Genomic DNA, 17,620 nt, shown 5'->3' on the forward strand with positions numbered 1-17,620 from the left:
GGCCGGGCCCACACACTGTCGGGGCCGGGCCCACACACCCACCCGCCCACTCACTGTCGGGGCCGGGCCCACACACCCACCCGCCCACTCACTGTCGGGGCCCTGGCAGCTTCCTCGGCACCTGTTCAGGGACGCAGGCGCTACTTGATTGCCGGCACTTCCCCCAGACATGGCCGCGCGCTGTCCGGCTGTGTCTGCTAGTAATGACACGGCAGGGTCGACGGCACTGCACCTTTAATTGTGCTTGTGTGTCGCTCCTGCCGCGTCATTACTAGCAGACACAGCCGCACAGCGCGCGGCCATGTCTGGGGGAGTGCAGGCAATCAAACACCGTCGGAGCGGAGGTCCTGCACAGATGGGCGGGAGGGGCCCGGACCCGACCGCAAGTGGGCCCCTCTGATGTTCCAGGGCCATGAAGTCTGTGACACGCCGGGGGCCCTGCACTGCCCCATACCCGAGGAGCTGCTGGACAGGACACTGGACCGGGGACAGGTGAGTGAGGCTTCCCCAATCCCCATATTAAAAATATTAGTAATGGGTCTGTGTGAGTGCATGTATGTGAATGTCAGTGTATATGACTGTGTATATATATTTGTCTGTTTTATCTATGTGTATGTCTGTATGTGTACATATGTCTGCGTACCGTGTGTGCGCGCGCATATGTCTGCGTACCGTGTGTGCGCGCGCATATGTCTGTGTAGCACCCCGAGGACTCGGCTGCTACAGGGGTATTGCACCTCAGACCAGAGGTGTGGTATTCCACTCCCGGGTAAGGATGGAGTGTGGAACTGAGCTCAGATAGCTGCATGCACTACACTCACCCCATTTCCGGGGGACAGAACAACGGTACTCCCACCAGATAGATGTGCAGGTACGACAGTGTCTGTCCCTGGCTGGAATGGGGGGGGGGGAGGAACATCCCAGTAGTGTAGGAGCAGATAGGGGAGGGACTCTGGGCATAGCAAGGAGCCCATTGGGTGCTTGTCACCTGGGCTCGGGTGTTAGAGGGAGTATATAAGGTGGGCACCATCTTAGGACAGGGTCTTTTTGGGTCTGCTCTGTGCAGAGAGGAGCTCAGCCAGAGAGGGCTGACAGGGAGCCAGGCCTGAGGCAGAGAGAGAGAGGAGGAAGAAGAGGAACACGGAGAAAGGCCCAGAGACGCAAGCATAGAGGGAACCCTGAGATCCTACGAGAGAACTAAAACGGGTGAAGGGTTGGCAGAGAAGGGTACCGGATCCCAAACTGGTGGATGTTAATCATCCTTAGCCAGGAACCGGAGGTCGTGGTCAAGCTTTGGCACGACCCCTCGCCACATCCACCAGGAAGGCACGCCACATAGGGTCAGGGAAACCGGAGAGAGGTTTTGCCCCCATAAGGCCCGAGGAAGCCGGACAAAGGTGGGTCCCTGGTGGGGACGGCCAGTAGGAAGGAAGAGAGGGGAGCTCAGGACCACGCTCTGGAACTGCCTGGGAGTTGGCCGAGTCCCTGACCCGGTGGACACAGCACGACTCGGGTGGTCCTACTGTGCACGGGCGACCTGGTAAAGAACTGTGAGTAAAGCTTTTGAAACTGCACTTCAAGCCTCCGTGTTTCGTCGTCGCACCTGCACCATCAGTACTGGGACACCCGCACCATCACTCCCATCATCATCTCTAACAGATCTGCCCTGAGGCCATACCCCTCCCGTTGGGGGTTATACCATCCACGCTGCACATCCATACCACCGGCCTCAGCGGACTGCCCTGCAGCGGCGGCTTCATAGCCGCATTCAACGGGTGGCGTAGTCGAACATTCTAACATCTACTGCTAAAGACTGCCATTTAGTTTGACACCCTGGGCGCGGACCGGGTCACCGCCACGAGGACTACTACCCCCAACAGATCCGGCTCCGGGTATTCCCCGCGTGCGCAACGCTACACAAACATGGCCCAGGGGGCGCGTCAACTTTGGCGTAGTCGGCAGGATTACGTGCCCGCAACCACCGGGTACTGCGTGTCTGAAGAAAAGTTCACATTTACCGCAAAAAGGAGTCTCCCGCCAATTCCAGAGGGTTCCCGCCATCGGACGCCATCTCGGGTCGTTTCCCGCCGTTTGCCCGCCATCTGCAGCCTTTTCCCGCCATCCACGGAGTTTCCCGCCATAAGGAGACGATTCCCGCCATCTGAGACGATTTCCCGCCCTGGCAGAGCGGACTCCATTATGGGCGTGCCAGAGGGTGGCAAGAGGCCACCTCCCATCGTGGGCCAGGTCCAAGAATGGCGCCAAAAGCGGAAACCGCCCCCACCAGCAGAGACTGCAATGATAGAGATGTCCATCAGCGTGAGGGGGCTGCCCCTGGAACTGACTGTCACCAAGTTGCCCCGGGACCACCCTCAAGGGGGGCGGATAGAGAACAAAACAGAGAAGATGGGTGCGGCCTGGAGGAGTCTGGACAGATCGCACCCGGAGATGGAGGAAGAGTCGAGCAGCACTGACCCTGTGGTCCGGAACCTGTTGCAGGCTGCCACCCCAGAAGGCCTGGTGGAGATCCTGGCATAGCTCCCCAGAGATCGGGAGCGTGCACAGACCGCGCTGGAAGCCCTGGCCCGGAAGATGGCCCAGGTACAGCAGGAAGCACTGGCCGAGTGGAGAAGGGAGATGGTCCAGCAGGCTGGAACCCGCCAGCAGAGGATGCCACCCGCATCGTGGAGCATGTCTGCCCCTGAGGATGGTGCAGGAGGGACGAAGGCCGGAGACGACGCCGCGGAGGGAGCCGCAGGGATGGAAGCAGGTAATGGGGACGTCATCACCCCGAGCCCAGTAGCCGTAAGCCTGCCCCAGCTCCCCGTCGCAGAGCCCGAAGTTCCACTCACCGCGCCCGTTGCCGCTCCGCCACTGCTTCCAACTAGGCCTCAAGCGGCAGGAGCCGCGGTCGCGCCCTCTGTTACGCCACGCCCCTGGACCCTGAGCGCGGCAAAAGAGGAAGTGCCCCCGGCCTGGTCGCAGGGCCGAGTACCTCCGGGCGCCGCGGTCCCCACAGCGCCCTCCTCCCGGAAGGCGCCATACCTGAATCCAGACAGGATGCCTACGGCCTGAACGCAAGGCCGAGCGCCCCCGGGCGCCGCTGCCCCTACAGCGCCCTCTACCTCCACCGTGCCACCCCTGGGTGAAGATCTGTTCGCACAGCATACTAGCCCGGACGGGCTGCCTTTCGTTTGGCCACCAGAGTACGTCAACCCCCGACTCCGGAAGGAATGGCCCCTGTGTGAGCCTCTAATCCCGGCTCCGGCGCCCGCCAAAATTGTTCCGCTCCCGCTGGAGGAGGCCCAATTTGCATGGGACCCCACCGGTGAAAACCTCATGGGGTTCACCCAAGAGACCCGGGCGGCCGCAGCCCGGCGTGAGGAGTGCTGCCGTCAGCAGCTAGAAGTCTTCGGGAGAGAACGGCGAGAGAGGCGGATCCGCGAGGAACGGCTGCAGGTCCAAAGCGCGGAGCAGAAACGCCGGGCCCGACGAAACCCCCGTACGGCCCATGGTCCCCGCGCCACCGGGACGGTAATAAAGTTTCAACTGGAGAATGGCTGGGGCTTTATCCCGGATCACCGAACCCCCGGCGACGTCTTTGTCACCCGCAGGGATGTCGAGTCTCACCTGCCGGAGGGACACCGAGGACGTGACCTTTACTCAGGTGATGAGGTCACCTTCACCCGGCATCAGTGTGACAAAGGACCATACGCCCTTCACGTGCACCGGTTGACGGAGGAGGAGATACAATATGAGGAAAACCAAGAGGACCCGGACGGGTCTGAAGACTACCCTCAGGAGGAGACAAGGAGAGGATACCGCTACTGAAGGGAAGTAGCATAAACAGAGAACTGTATATAGTTACCCGTAAGGGTACTTGACATGCTGCTAAGTGAAGTGTGGTCCCCGTTGGGACTAGTGTGGAATTGTTTAAAGGGACTGTTTTCTGTGTGCCCCTAATCCCTTACCAGGCTGAGGACTGTGAGCAGCCATTTCCTTATTTCCCACTGGCCGAGGACTGAGAGCGGCCATACCCTGAAAATAGTTGCGCTTCTTCAGGCGCCCCCTACTGGTTTTATAAGGAACTGTCTTTCTACTAGTGACTGTTGCACTTTACCTGGTCACAAGTTGCACCGTGGCCAGAAGAACAAGAACGTTCTATATGAAAGAGTTTTATATTGAAAGTTTATGCTGCTAAGATTACAATATAAAAAGTTACCTGTAAAGTTATATTTTCTGATAATGTTTCCGTAATGTTTTATACCTGTAGAGTTAAAAGAGAAAAGTACCTCCCATAAAGGGATGAGTTTGTAGTTAATGTTTTATATGTTAGCGTATACTTTAAAATTTTGTATGTTTATTATGTTTTGCTCTTTTCCAGCCCGAGGACGTGCTGTGATTTACCAGGGGGGAATGTAGCACCCCGAGGACTCGGCTGCTACAGGGGTATTGCACCTCAGACCAGAGGTGTGGTATTCCACTCCCGGGTAAGGATGGAGTGTGGAACTGAGCTCAGATAGCTGCATGCACTACACTCACCCCATTTCCGGGGGACAGAACAACGGTACTCCCACCAGATAGATGTGCAGGTACGACAGCGTCTGTCCCTGGCTGGAGTGGGGGGGGGGAGGAACATCCCAGTAGTGTAGGAGCAGATAGGGGAGGGACTCTGGGCATAGGAAGGAGCCCATTGGGTGCTTGTCACCTGGGCTCGGGTGTTAGAGGGAGTATATAAGGTGGGCACCATCTTAGGACAGGGTCTTTTTGCGTCTGCTCTGTGCAGAGAGGAGCTCAGCCAGAGAGGGCTGACAGGGAGCTGTGGCTCCGTCTGGGCCCAGCTCCAGAGCCAGGCCTGAGGCAGAGAGAGAGAGGAGGAAGAAGAGGAACACGGAGAAAGGCCCAGAGATGCAAGCATAGAGGGAACCCTGAGATACTACGAGAGAACTAAAACGGGTGAAGGGTTGGCAGAGAAGGGTACCGGATCCCAAACTGGTGGAGGTTAATCATCCTTAGCCAGGAACCGGAGGTCGTGGTCAAGCTTTGGCACGACCCCTCGCCACATCCACCAGGAAGGCACGCCACATAGGGTCAGGGAAACCGGAGAGAGGTTTTGCCCCCATAAGGCCCGAGGAAGCCGGACAAAGGTGGGTCCCTGGTGGGGACGGCCAGTAGGAAGGAAGAGAGGGGAGCTCAGGACCACGCTCTGGAACTGCCTGGGAGTTGGCCGAGTCCCTGACCCGGTGGACGCAGCACGACTCGGGTGGTCTTACTGTGCACGGGCGACCTGGTAAAGAACTGTGAGTAAAGCTTTTGAAACTGCACTTCAAGCCTCCGTGTTTCGTCGTCGCACCTGCACCATCAGTACTGGGACACCCGCACCATCACTCCCATCATCATCTCTAACAGATCTGCCCTGAGGCCATACCCCTCCCGTTGGGGGTTATACCATCCACGCTGCACATCCGTACCACCGGCCTCAGCGGACTGCCCTGCAGCGGCGGCTTCATAGCCGCATTCAACGGGTGGCGTAGTCGAACATTCTAACATCTACTGCTAAAGACTGCCATTTAGTTTGACACCCTGGGCGCGGACCGGGTCACCGCCACGAGGACTACTACCCCCAACAGATCCGGCTCCGGGTATTCCCCGCGTGCGCAACGCTACACAAACATGGCCCAGGGGACGCGTCATCTGCGTACCGTGTGTGCGCGCGCATATGTCTGCGTACCGTGTGTGTGCGCGCGCATATGTCTGCGTACCGTGTGTGCGTGCGCATATGTCTGCATACCGTGTGTGCGCGCACATATGTCTGCGTACCGTGTGTGCGCGCGTATATGTCTGCGTACCGTGTGTGCGCACGCATATGTCTACGTACCGTGTGTGCGTGCATATGTCTGCGTACCGTGTGCGCGCGCGCATATGTCTGCGTACCGTGTGTGCGCACGCATATGTCTGCGTACCGTGTGTGTGCGTGCATATGTCTGCGTACCGTGTGTGTGCGTGCATATGTCTGCGTACCGTGTGTGCGCGCGCATGTCTGCGTACCGTGTGTGCGTGCATATGTCTGCGTACCGTGTGTGCGTGTGCATATGTCTGCGTACCGTGTGTGCGCGCGCATATTTCTGCGTATGTGAAGGATGAGGGGGCAGGCTGGGCCATGTGTAATAAATAAATATATATATATATTTATATATTTATTTCTCCGCCGTATCTGTGCATCATGAATCGTGTATGTGTTAAAAGGACCCACTGAAACTCTTTCGCCCGGGGCCCAGAAAAACCTGGAGCCGGCCCTGCCCATCACCAATCAATTATTGTACATAACTCCATGATTATGTGGTTTGTATGTATTATTATTGAATATGTTACACTAAGATCATCGTAAAGCGTCATATTTTTGCCATTATATGAATTTAGTTAAGCAACTTACCAAAATCCTTAGATAAAATCTCTCCTGCTCCTATGTCTCCCCTGTCACTAAATGCGTCGCTGCAGTCCACCAATGCTTCCTTCACAGCATCATACCCAATCAGTACTATGGTCTGATGGTTTGAAATATAGATGGTATATACAGGTCCATACGTCTCACTTAGCTAGAGAGATATAAAAAATGTAAAAACTGGTGAATGTGAATTTATCTTCCAAAAAAGTAAGATATCAGCAAAAACTGTATATTTACCCTCGAAATTGGTAAAAAATGTTGACATCTGTTAAGATAAGATCTAATTGCTGCACAGAGCTATACATTTTTGAGTTTATAGTAGGAATCCCATTGAAGGTGCTCATTTTATTAGCTGGTTAGAAGAGCAGAATAGAAAGAAAAGAGCATCTCTCTGGAGGACCCAACATGTGCATGGATTACATTTACAAAAATTAATTTTAAAGGGCGAAATATAATATTTAATTTCTCCTGCGGAGATGCTGCAGGCACGTTAAACACTTGCTGCTGGGTTTTTCTACAGATCACTGCTAATTATTGATGGTACTGGTGGCAGGGGTCCTTTATGATTAGTTTATTATACAGGATCTTAATAAAAGTATATTGTCCTAAAGACATTTAAGTTTAGACAGTGAAGCTAATGTTACAATGTAGTGATGAGCGAGTGTGCTCGCTACTGCTCGGTACTCACCAGAGCATCTCACTGCTCGAGACGCTTGGCGCTCACCGAGTATTTCCGGTGCTGCTCGGCGGGAGCTCGGGTCCCCTCCTTGCATGTTTGGCGCTCTTTAGAGAGCCAATGAACTTACAGGGATTGTCAGCCACACACTATAATGCCGCAGCCATGTTGGTTGTGGCATTACAGTGATTGGCTGGCCGCACAGTGTCATCAGCACTATATCAGACCTGGCACCGCCATGCTTGTCACAGTCTACTTCAGAATCAGACAGTGTAGAGAGAGGTGCTGCTGAGCTAGGGAGAGATTTGCTTGTTTCTTAGTTAGTTAGTGTAGGTATACCACCATATATTATACACATATCCACCTCAGCTAACAGTCCTTCTGTGGACTAATCCGTCTGCAGAGATATCAGGCAGACAGGGTATATAGGCATGCAGTGTATGTGGCAGACTGCAGTGCATATAGCACTAGGGTCCATTCCAGTTATGTCTGCTGCTGGTGCTTTTACAGATATTTCTAGACCTAGCCCCAGGTATCAGGGGCCAGGAATAATTTTTTGGGGATCTTAACCCTGATTATTTGATAAAAAGCTATCCAGAGAACACCGTTTTTCTGCTCCATTTGCTTGTTGGCACTGCAAAACACAGCCAGATCCTTTCCATATTACAGCGCTAAAATCCATCTATTTAAAACTATGGTTTGTCCGTTACACGGATCACATATAAGTGCGCTGAAAATTCAGCCATTTCTGGCCTCCATTGAAATTTTGTTGCAGAGTGTTAGCGAAGTTATTGACACTAGTTCGCTGTTAAAAATAGTAACCTACAGGCCAGCTATTTAAAACTGTGGTTTTCAGTTACATGGATTACATATCACTGCGGTTCAAATCCAGCCATTTGAGGTGAACGTGGAAAATATTGTCCTCCATTTAAAATGGGCAACGCGCGTGGCAAGGGATGGGGATCTGGATGTGATGGTGATGATGGTGCATGCAGAGGATGAGGTCGAGGCCATGGGCTAGCTGAAGTTGTGCCACAAGAAACACCCACATCTTCTCGCTTGACCTTCCTGTCCCAATTAATAGGGGACCGCAGAACACAACTATTGAACACAGAGCAGTGTGAAAAGGTTATTGGTTGGATAACAGATAATGCTTCCAGTCACTTAGCCACCACCACCACCCTGTCTTCCACATGGTCAAGTCTCAGTAGCCGTGAGCCTGGACTGCATATTCCTCACCCTGATCCTCCTTCCTCCCACCATGCCGAGTGCCCAGAGACAACTGATCCCACACCTGGACACTCCGAAGAGCTGTTCACTTTTCCATTTATAGATTCTTGCCTCTCGACCGGTCCACATGAAAAGGGGCAAGAGGAGATTGCATGTAGCGATGCCCAAATATTTGAGCAGCCACGGTCACACAAAGACAACGGTGGGAAACTGTCACAAGAGGTGGACGATGATGAGACACAATTGCCAGAAAGTCAGGAGGAGGATCAGTGTGCAGAAGTGGAAGACGAGATGGTGGATGATATAGTAATTGACCTAACCTGCCAGGGGGACATACAGAGCGAGGACAGCAGCACACAGGGGGAGAAATAGCACCACAAAAGGCAGGGAGAAGCAGCGTGGTGGCCACAGACAGAAGGCAGGCAACCGTTCCCGGTAACATCAACACGACGGAAGTTGCCAGTACAACTGTTAGGTCTTCCCGAGTCTGGTTGTTTTTTAAAGACTCTGCCGATAACCCAAAAAAGGCCATTTGCACCACCTGCCAGGCCAGCATCAGTAGGGGTGGCAAAACTACCAGCCTGACCACCACCAGGATGATCAGGCACATGGCAGCAAAGCAGCCGACTAAGTGGGCTGAACCCGAGGGTCAAGGAACAGTGTGGGTGGCATCACTGCTTCTTCCGCTGCTGTGCATGCAAGATAATCCTATGCCCATGGCGCATGCGAACATGCCTCCTGCCCTGCACTTGTCGTTGCACACTCTCAAGTAGCACCATCAGCAGGCATCCTTGTCCCAGCGCAGCATTCAGTTGTCCCTACCCCAGTCCTTGGAACGCAAGCGCAAATACGCAGGCCACACTACTAAATTCACACATTTCGCAACTGCTTGTGTTCGAAGTGTTGCCTTTTAGGCTTGTGAAGACACAGCGGGGACGTGCTCCCACCAAAGGTTATCAGACACCATAATACTAATGGGCAAATTTTGCCCTTACATTCATATGGACCGGACAGAATCACAATATCAAAACAATCAATTCCAATAATAAATTATTCATGCCGATTCTTGTCCTTTTTCCTGAAGAGGGTTTTTATATATGCATGAGTTCGTCTTCCTATGTCACGGGTGCATGAAATGTTTTCAAAGGCTGTACCCTTGTTCATCCGTGTGTTGCTGATATACACTGTATTATCCCAACTAGAATACAAGTAGACAGTCAATTTAAGTAAAAATACCAGAAATATATTAACAAGTAGTCATTCAGTACTTATTACATGGTTTTGGATCACTGACCCACTGTGTCCCCCAGCCCAGTATATACAGTCATAAAGATAGCCTTTACTATTTTAAACCGTTATTACTAGTGTTGAGCCACCCCCGTAGTGTTCGAGTTCGGTTCGGTTCGTCGAACACCCGTGTGTTCGCCGAACTGTTCGTCGAACTGTTCGTCGAACACCTTCGAACACCGTTAAAACCAATGGCAGGCAAACAAAAACACATAGAAACACATAGAAAACACCTTCAAAGGTGTCCAAAAGCTGACAAACTGCTCAGAAGACACAACTAACACATGGAAAAGTGACAAGTACATATAGTCATGCGAAAAGAAAAGAGGTGGAGGAGTAAAAGGAGGGGGAGACACAGATATAGGCATGTCATGCCCTTCTAAAATCCAAAAAGTGAGAAGCCGAGACGGCCAGTCCGCTCCTGCCCGTGCCACCTCCGTGTCGCCGGGTTTGTACCAGAGCCGCGGTGAACCCTGACGGCCAGCCCCCCTCTCCCAATACTGGTGCCTGTCCGCTGGTGGGTCGAGAGAGCCCCCCTGTGGTGGAGGCAGCTCTAAGCTTTTTAATTTAAATTGTCCCTCTAATTTGAATGAATACACTTTAAATCCATTTACAAGGATCTATTGGAGGGCAAGTCTCATGCCAGCAGCCGCGTAATTCCAGCTCCTGTAGCGTCCACTAAAGCTGCTGCAGTTAAAAAGCTTTTATAAGGATCGAGCTCGGCTGTCCACCGCAAGGCATCCTAGTGCCAGTCCCAGCCCCTATGCCTTGGGGTGCCTCCTGATGCTCTTCACTATGTATCCCGTGGTCCCGAAGCATTTCCTTTGAAAAAATTAAGTGTCCAAACTACAGGTGGTGTAGCTTGCTTAACAGCCGGGATAATCCGCTGACTAGCAGACACTGCTACTAGGCACAAAGTATTTCCTGGGCTAGATGCAGTTAAAAATTTGTAAGTAGATACTCTCGTTGGATGCTGAGAAAGCATTCCATAGAGTCTCCTGGCACGCCATATATGATTCTCTTAAAAAGCTTGGGGTAGGGGTCTAGGGGACCCTTTTATAGCCAAAATCACGGCCCTGTATCACAATACGTCACCTAGGCTGAAGATAAATGGAACTGTAGCACCGAGGGCTCGGTTGCTACAGACGTATTGCACCTCACCCAGAGGTGTGATATCTCACTCTCAGATAAGGATAGAGTGTGGATCAGGACCCGACACCTGCATGCATTACACCACATTGCCGTGGGGCAGGGCGACCAATATGCCCCTGAGATGGGCACGACAGTCCCTGTCCCTGGCTGGAGTGGGGGGAGGGAACACTGAGGAAGGGGAACCCTGCAGTGCAGGAGCAGGGAGGAAGCAGTTCCTGGGTGCATTGAGAAGGGAGTATAAAAGGTGGGCACCATCTTAGTTCAGTGCAGAGAAGTCTGAGCAGAAGTGGCAGGGAGCAGGGGCTCTGCATGAGCTCTGCTCCGGAGGCGGGCCTAGTAACAGAGGCCCAGGCCTGCAAGAGGGAGAAGGAAGGAAGAGGAGCGGAGAAGGCTCCAGGAACGAGGAATGAAGGGATCCCAGGGGTGCGGACGGGCGAGTCGCCACCGCACGCCCGAATCCACCTGCGTGGAGGGGTCAGGCCAAAGGGGGAGACCGGTCCCCGAACTAGTGGAGGCAGGAAACGACCCTCAGCTAGAAACCGGAGGCTCTGACATTTTATGTGGCGCAGCCCCTTGCTCCACCCGCTAGGAAGGCACCACATAGGGTCAGGGAAACTGGCGCCAAGTTTACCAAGAGGAGGCCCGAGGCAGCCGGACAGAAGTGTTGGTAAGAAAGGCCAGACAAAGGACACACAAAGGGGGTCCTGTGAAGCGCTCCAAAGTTATCTGGGAGTTGTCTGAGCCCCTCACCTGGTGAGCACAGTACGACGTGGGCAGCCGTTACCTGCAGACGTGGTCTGGATAATAAGAACTGTGAGTAAAGGCCCTGAACTGCATCACTGACTCCGTGTCGTTACTGCTGCTGCCCTGCACCATCACCCCCATCCTCCGCATACACTGCCCTGAGGCTATACTCCTCCCGTGGGGAGTTATGCTACGCTCTGCTGCACCCACAACACCAGCCTTAGCGGTCTGCCCTGTAGCGGCGGTTCACTCTGACCGCAATCCACGGGTGGCGTAGTCGGACATTTAAACATCAAAACCACATAAATAGTTCCGCCACTGGTTTGATCGCCCTGAGCCACGGAACCGGATCGCCGCCACGAAGACTACAACCACCAGCATGCACCAAAAAGGGTCCGGCTCCGGGTGTCCCAAGGCCCAGGGGGTGCGTCAGAACATTTTCATCACCTTTCACAATCACCAATGGGACAAGGCAGGGATGTCCTCTGTCCCCTCTCTTATACATCCTAGTGACGGAGCACCTGCTCTCATCAATTCGCCATAACCACAATATTAGGTGGATTGAGGTGGGAGGCACCGAGTACAAGTGCTCTCTATTTGCTGATGATGTCCTAGTATATATCACTCAATCACATATATCCATCCCTGCTGTTATGGCTGAAATAGATCACTTTGTTACATGGTAAAATTTTAAAATCAATGCAGCGAAGTCTGAGGCCCTCGATGTCTCCCTCCCTAAATCCATATAGGATTCCATCCAGTCCAACTTTCCCTTTGCCTGGCCCTCACAGGGTATCAAATACTTAGGAATTCCTATTCATAGAGACCTCTCCCATCTATGTTATCTTAATTTTGGGCCCTTTATTGAACAATTCCATACAGACCACGGTTGGCAAGTTAGAACTGTAAGATTCACTACGTGAACCACTGGTGTTTTGTGGAAAAGCACATGTACACCGCGTTCCAAATTATTATGCAAAAAGTGTTTAGGAGTGATAAGGGAAGAATTTGTTTGTTTGTCAGTTAAACTCATTGATGGTGATGTGTGTCAGGGCTCTTTATATCACTGTAAGCAATTGCAGACACCTGTGCTAATTAGTTTGGCAGGTGTGTCCAATGAAAGGCAAGACTACTTAAGAAGGCTCTCTCACATTATTAAGCAGCCTACATTTTCTGCCAAAATGGGAAAGAAAAAGGATGTGTCGGCTGCTGAGAAGCAACAAATTGTGGAGTGTTTAGGTCAAGGCATGACTACAATCAACATTGTGCGATGATCAGGATGAAGTGTCTTGGCAATCAAGAAGTATGTAGCTGATTCACAGTACACACGTGTGCGTGCTGATAAGGGCAAATTGAGGACTCTTTCCTACAGGCAATTACGTCAGGTTGAAAGAGCAGCGGCAAAAAAGCCTTGTCATAGCAGCAGACAAGTTTTTGAAGCTGCTTGTGCCTCCAACGTCCCCCGAACAACAAGATGCAGGGTCCTTCAGAGGTTTGCAGCTGTGCATACGCCATCCTGTCGACCTCCTCTATCCACTTCACACAAGCAGAAACGGCTCCAGTAGGCCAAACATTACATGAAGACTGATTTCAAAACTGTTTTGTTCACGGATGAGTGCCGTGCAGCGCTCGATGGTCCAGATGAATGGAGTGGAGGATGGCTGGTTGATGGACACCCCACGCAAACACGGCTACAGCGCCAACAAGGAGGAGGTGGAGTAATGTTTTGGGCTGGAATCATGGGGAGAGAGATTGTCGGCCCCTTTAGGATCCCTGAAGGCGCTAAAGATGAACTCCATAATGTATGTGGATTTTCTCAAACAGCACTTCCTGCCATGGTTCAAGAAGAAGAACCGTGTATTTCACAGCAAGATCATTTTTCTGCATGATAATGCACCATCTCATGCTGCACATAAAACATCTGCATCTCTGGCTGATATGGGCATAAAAGGGGACAAACTTATGGTGTGACCCCCATGCTCCCCTGACCTCTACCCCATTCAGAACCTTTGGAGCATCATTAAAAGGAGTGTCTATGATGGCGGGAGGCAGTTCACATCTAAGCAACAGCTCTGGGAGGGTATTCTGTCCTCATGCAAAACAATTGAAGCAGAAACCATCCAAAACCTGACAAATTCAATGGACGAGAGAGTTCAGAAGCTCCTTTCGAACAAGGGGTCCTATGTGAAAATGTAACATCACCTAGAATAAAGTTTTGAGTTGAAAACTGTTTGATTTCAGTTTCTAACAACCTGCTAATGCTTATAATTTCAAAAATGACCATTTTTTTGGTCTTTATTAAAATGAAAAGGTTGATCGAAAAGTTTGGGGGATCTAAGAGTGTGGCAACCCAGTAGTCATGATTACTTCGAATTCTGACAATATGAGGGTCATGCTGCAGGTAGTGCAGCAAGAAGGCACTTATGTGTCTTGCGCATCTCGGAGCCCCAAAATTATTTTCCGGGCTAGATGCAGCTAAAAATTATTTTTAATTTTAAATCTGGTGAAGCTTATTATAGATGGCCTAATAGGATCAGTGCTGCACACTGCTACAAAGCCCAAATTATTTTCCAGTCAAGATACAGATAAACATGATTAGTAATTTGAAAGCTTAAAACGGTTGGTAGGGTGATTTTAACCAATCATCAAGCTTTTACTCTCCCCAGGATGACACAGGGGTAGAAAAGTCGTTTCGGATCCATGATTTGTTCATCTTTATGAACGTGAGTCTGTCTACATTATCAGTGGAGAGCCGCGTGCGCTTATCTGTCAGCACACCACCAGCAGCGCTGAACACACGTTCAGACAGAACGCTGGCTGCGGGGCATGACAAGATCTCCAAGGCGTAAGTGGCTAGCTCCGGCCATTTATCCAGATTGGAAGCCCAAAAAGAGCAAGGGTCCAGTGACACAGTCGTGGCTTCAATGTTTACTTGGAGATACTCCTGTACCATCGTCTCTAGGCGTTGACTATGTGTCAGACTTCTTGTCTCCTGTGGCCTTGCAAAGGATGGGCTAAAAAAGTGGTGAAATGATTCCGCAAAATTGATGTTACCAGCAGATACTGTGGTTCTGTTACGGTTTGAGTGCTGAACACTTGACGGTCCCACGGTTGGCAAGTTGGAACTGTGAGATTCACTACGTGCACCACTGGTATTTTGTGGAAAAGCACATGTAAGATTCAGCAACAGTCTCTGCTGATACTCCTGCATGCGTGCATCCCTTTCTATGGCAGGAATAATTTCTGCAAATTTACTTTTGTACTGGGGATCTAACAGTGTGGCAACCCAGTAGTCAGGATTATTTCTAATTCTCACAATTCGAGGGTCATGTTGCAGGTAGTGCAGCAAGAAGGCACTCATGTGTGTTGCGCATCCAGGAGCACCAAGTCCCTGTTGTGTTGGTGGCGAGGTAACAATCATGCTTCCTTCCTCTGTCCTCTCCCCCCAACCTCGCACAACAGAAATGTGATCAAGGTCTCCCTCATCTGATGAGTCTTCCATCAGTTCGTCCTCCACTTCTTCCTGGGCTCCTGCACCTTCCTCACTAGTTTGGCTGCTACCTTGCGCCCTGGTTAAACCATCTCCCCCACCCTCACATGCCTGCCGCCTTGGTGCTGCCGACCGTCTGGACCTTGCAGATGTTAGCCCTTCCGCATACAACTCCTCCTCCTCTACTTCCTCCACCTCCTCTTGTGCCACCACCTGACTCCGAATTCTGTTTAACATGTGCTCCAGCATGTAAATCACCGGAATAGTCATGCTGATAATGGCATCGTCAGCACTAAACATCTTCGTCGCCATTTCAAAACTGTGCAGAAGGGTGCATAGGTCCCTGATCTGAGACCACTCCTCCAGCGTAATTTGCCCCACCTCTGAATCTCGTTGGCCCAGGCTATACGTCAGAACGTATTGCACCAGGGCTTGTCGGTGCTGCCACAGTCGCTGCAACATGTGCAGAGTTGAATTCCACCGGGTAGGCACATCGCATTTTAGCCGGTAAAGTGGCAGGCCCAACGACTTCTGTAGAGATGTAAGTCGCTGAGCTGCGGGATGCGAACGGCGGAAGTGAGCACACAGCGACCGTGCCCTCTGCAGAAGGCCATCTAGTCTGGGATAGTGGGCTAAAAATTGCTGGACAACCAGGTTCAACACGTGAGCCATACAAGGCACGTGTGTGACATTGCCCCGGCGAAGGGCCGCACCCAGGTTTGCAGCATTGTCGCACACGGCCTTCCCTGGTTTCAGGTCCAGTGGAGACAACCATTCATGAAATTGGTTCTCCAGAGCTGACCACAACTCCTCAGCTGTGTGACTCACATTTCCCAGACATTTCAATGTAAAAACCGCCTGATGACGTTGAGCCCTACTGCCAGCATAGTAAGGAGGTGTGCAGGATCCCTTCTGCGCAGTTAGAAAGCTTGTGGCATGACCAGACAGGCTTTGGGTGCAGGTGGAAGACCGAGAGGAGGTTGAGGAGGCAGAAGCAGTGGAGGAAAAATGACATAAAGAGGATTGACGCACAACTCGTGGGGACGGCAAGACTTGGACAGCAGCCCCTTGTCCTGCTGTCACCATAGTTACCCAGTGCCCAGTCAGCGACATGTAACGCCCCTGTCCATGCCTACTCGTCCAAGTGTCTGTGGTGAAATGCACCCTGTCACACACAGAGTTTCTCAAAGAAGCGGTGATGTTGTGTGCGACATGCTGGTGGAGCGCAGGCACACCTTTCTTTGAGAAGTAGTGCCGACTGGGCATCTGGTACTGGGGCACTGCGACGGACATAAGGTCTCGAAAATCCTCTGTGTCCACCAGGCGGAAAGGCAGCATTTCTGTAGCCAAGAGCTTGCAGATGGTGAAATTCAACCTCTTAGCTTTCTCATGGCTAGGAGGAAATGGTCTTTTACTTGTCCACATCTGAGGGACCGAGGGCTGGCTATTGTGCTTAGACGGGGTTGATAAGGGTGTCCCCGGCAAACTGCCGGTCTGTGAGGAAGATGCAGGCGGACATGTTAGGTTGCCTTGATCCAAAGGTGGTGCTATCGATGTCGGACAGCGCTCAAGACCAGCTGGTGTTACCACCTCCAAAGAAAATGATGACCTGCCAATCACGCTGGCTGTTGCGGGTAAAGAGGTGGCAGGTCTGCGCCCCAAAACAGGTGTGACTGCTGTCCCCCCAGTCACAGAGGATGAAGAGGCCGCGGATGCACAAGATATGGCAGACGGTGGTTGGCCCGGCCGGCTAGACCGCATTGTAGCACACTGAGCTTCCCACTGCAACTTATGCTTCATGTCCATGTGCCGGTTCATGCATGAAGTACTCAAACTATGTATTTTTTGGCCTCTACTTAGCTTTTGCTGACAAATGTTACAGATAACACGAGTTGGGTCATCTTTATCGATCTGAAAAAATGCCCAGGCTATGCAAGGCTTAGCACCCATGCGACCTGAAGAGCCACCACGACTTGTGGTGAGAGGCAGAGTTGTGTTTGAGGATGCAGTTGTTGACGTGCTTCCAGTACTACGTCTCTGTCCAGGAAGGCGCAACCTGACCTCGTCGTCACTAGCATCTTCCTCCACCTCCTCTGCTGACCTCATCTCTTGGCTGACTGTGGGTTGACAGTAAGTGGGATCTCCGACCTCATCATCATCACCCTGTGCGTTATCACACCCGTCGTCCTCAGAGCCAACCTGTTCCTGCCCTGACAAAAAACTAAAGTTGTCGCTCCAATCAGGTATTTGAGTCTTATCATCGTCTTCCTCATTGTCTCCACCAACAGGAGTTACAGTTTGGGAATGAGGGTCTACATTATGGTCAGAACCTTCTGCGTCTGGTCCTGGATCCGACTCATAAAGATTCTGGGCATCAGTGCAGATCATTTCCTCGTCTGGATTCACAGAAGCGCTGGAGTCGACCTCTGATTCCCAGGCTATAGTATGAGTAAACAGCTCTGCAGACTCAACCATCTGTTCTACCTCATACTCAGACGGGCAGCTGGAGATTTGGGAGCTGTGAGGAAGCAAGTGCGATTTGGGTGACACCTTTGAGGACTGGAGTATTTGTGATGTTGAAGTTGATGTGGAGGAG

General features: G+C 51.8%; 1 protein-coding gene across 3 annotated transcripts in view; it reads right to left on the reverse strand.

The window, feature by feature from the left end:
• The window catches only part of LOC141154988 (cytochrome P450 2C8-like), a 128,653-nt gene that overhangs the window by 101,734 nt on the left and 9,299 nt on the right, over positions 1 to 17,620 (reverse strand). For 2 of the 3 annotated variants that reach the window (XM_073641577.1, XM_073641576.1), the window contains exon 2: positions 6,434 to 6,596. The exons of the other annotated variant lie outside the window; for it this stretch is intronic. In XM_073641577.1, the coding sequence (XP_073497678.1) occupies positions 6,434 to 6,596 (163 nt within the window). The remainder of the gene's footprint in view (positions 1 to 6,433; positions 6,597 to 17,620) is intronic. 3 annotated transcript variants of the gene reach the window in all.

Source organism: Phyllobates terribilis, unplaced genomic scaffold, assembly GCF_046119375.1.
Source record: "Phyllobates terribilis strain yellow unplaced genomic scaffold, ASM4611937v1 Scaffold_7__3_contigs__length_470593459, whole genome shotgun sequence".
NCBI classification, from domain to species: Eukaryota; Metazoa; Chordata; class Amphibia; order Anura; family Dendrobatidae; genus Phyllobates; species Phyllobates terribilis.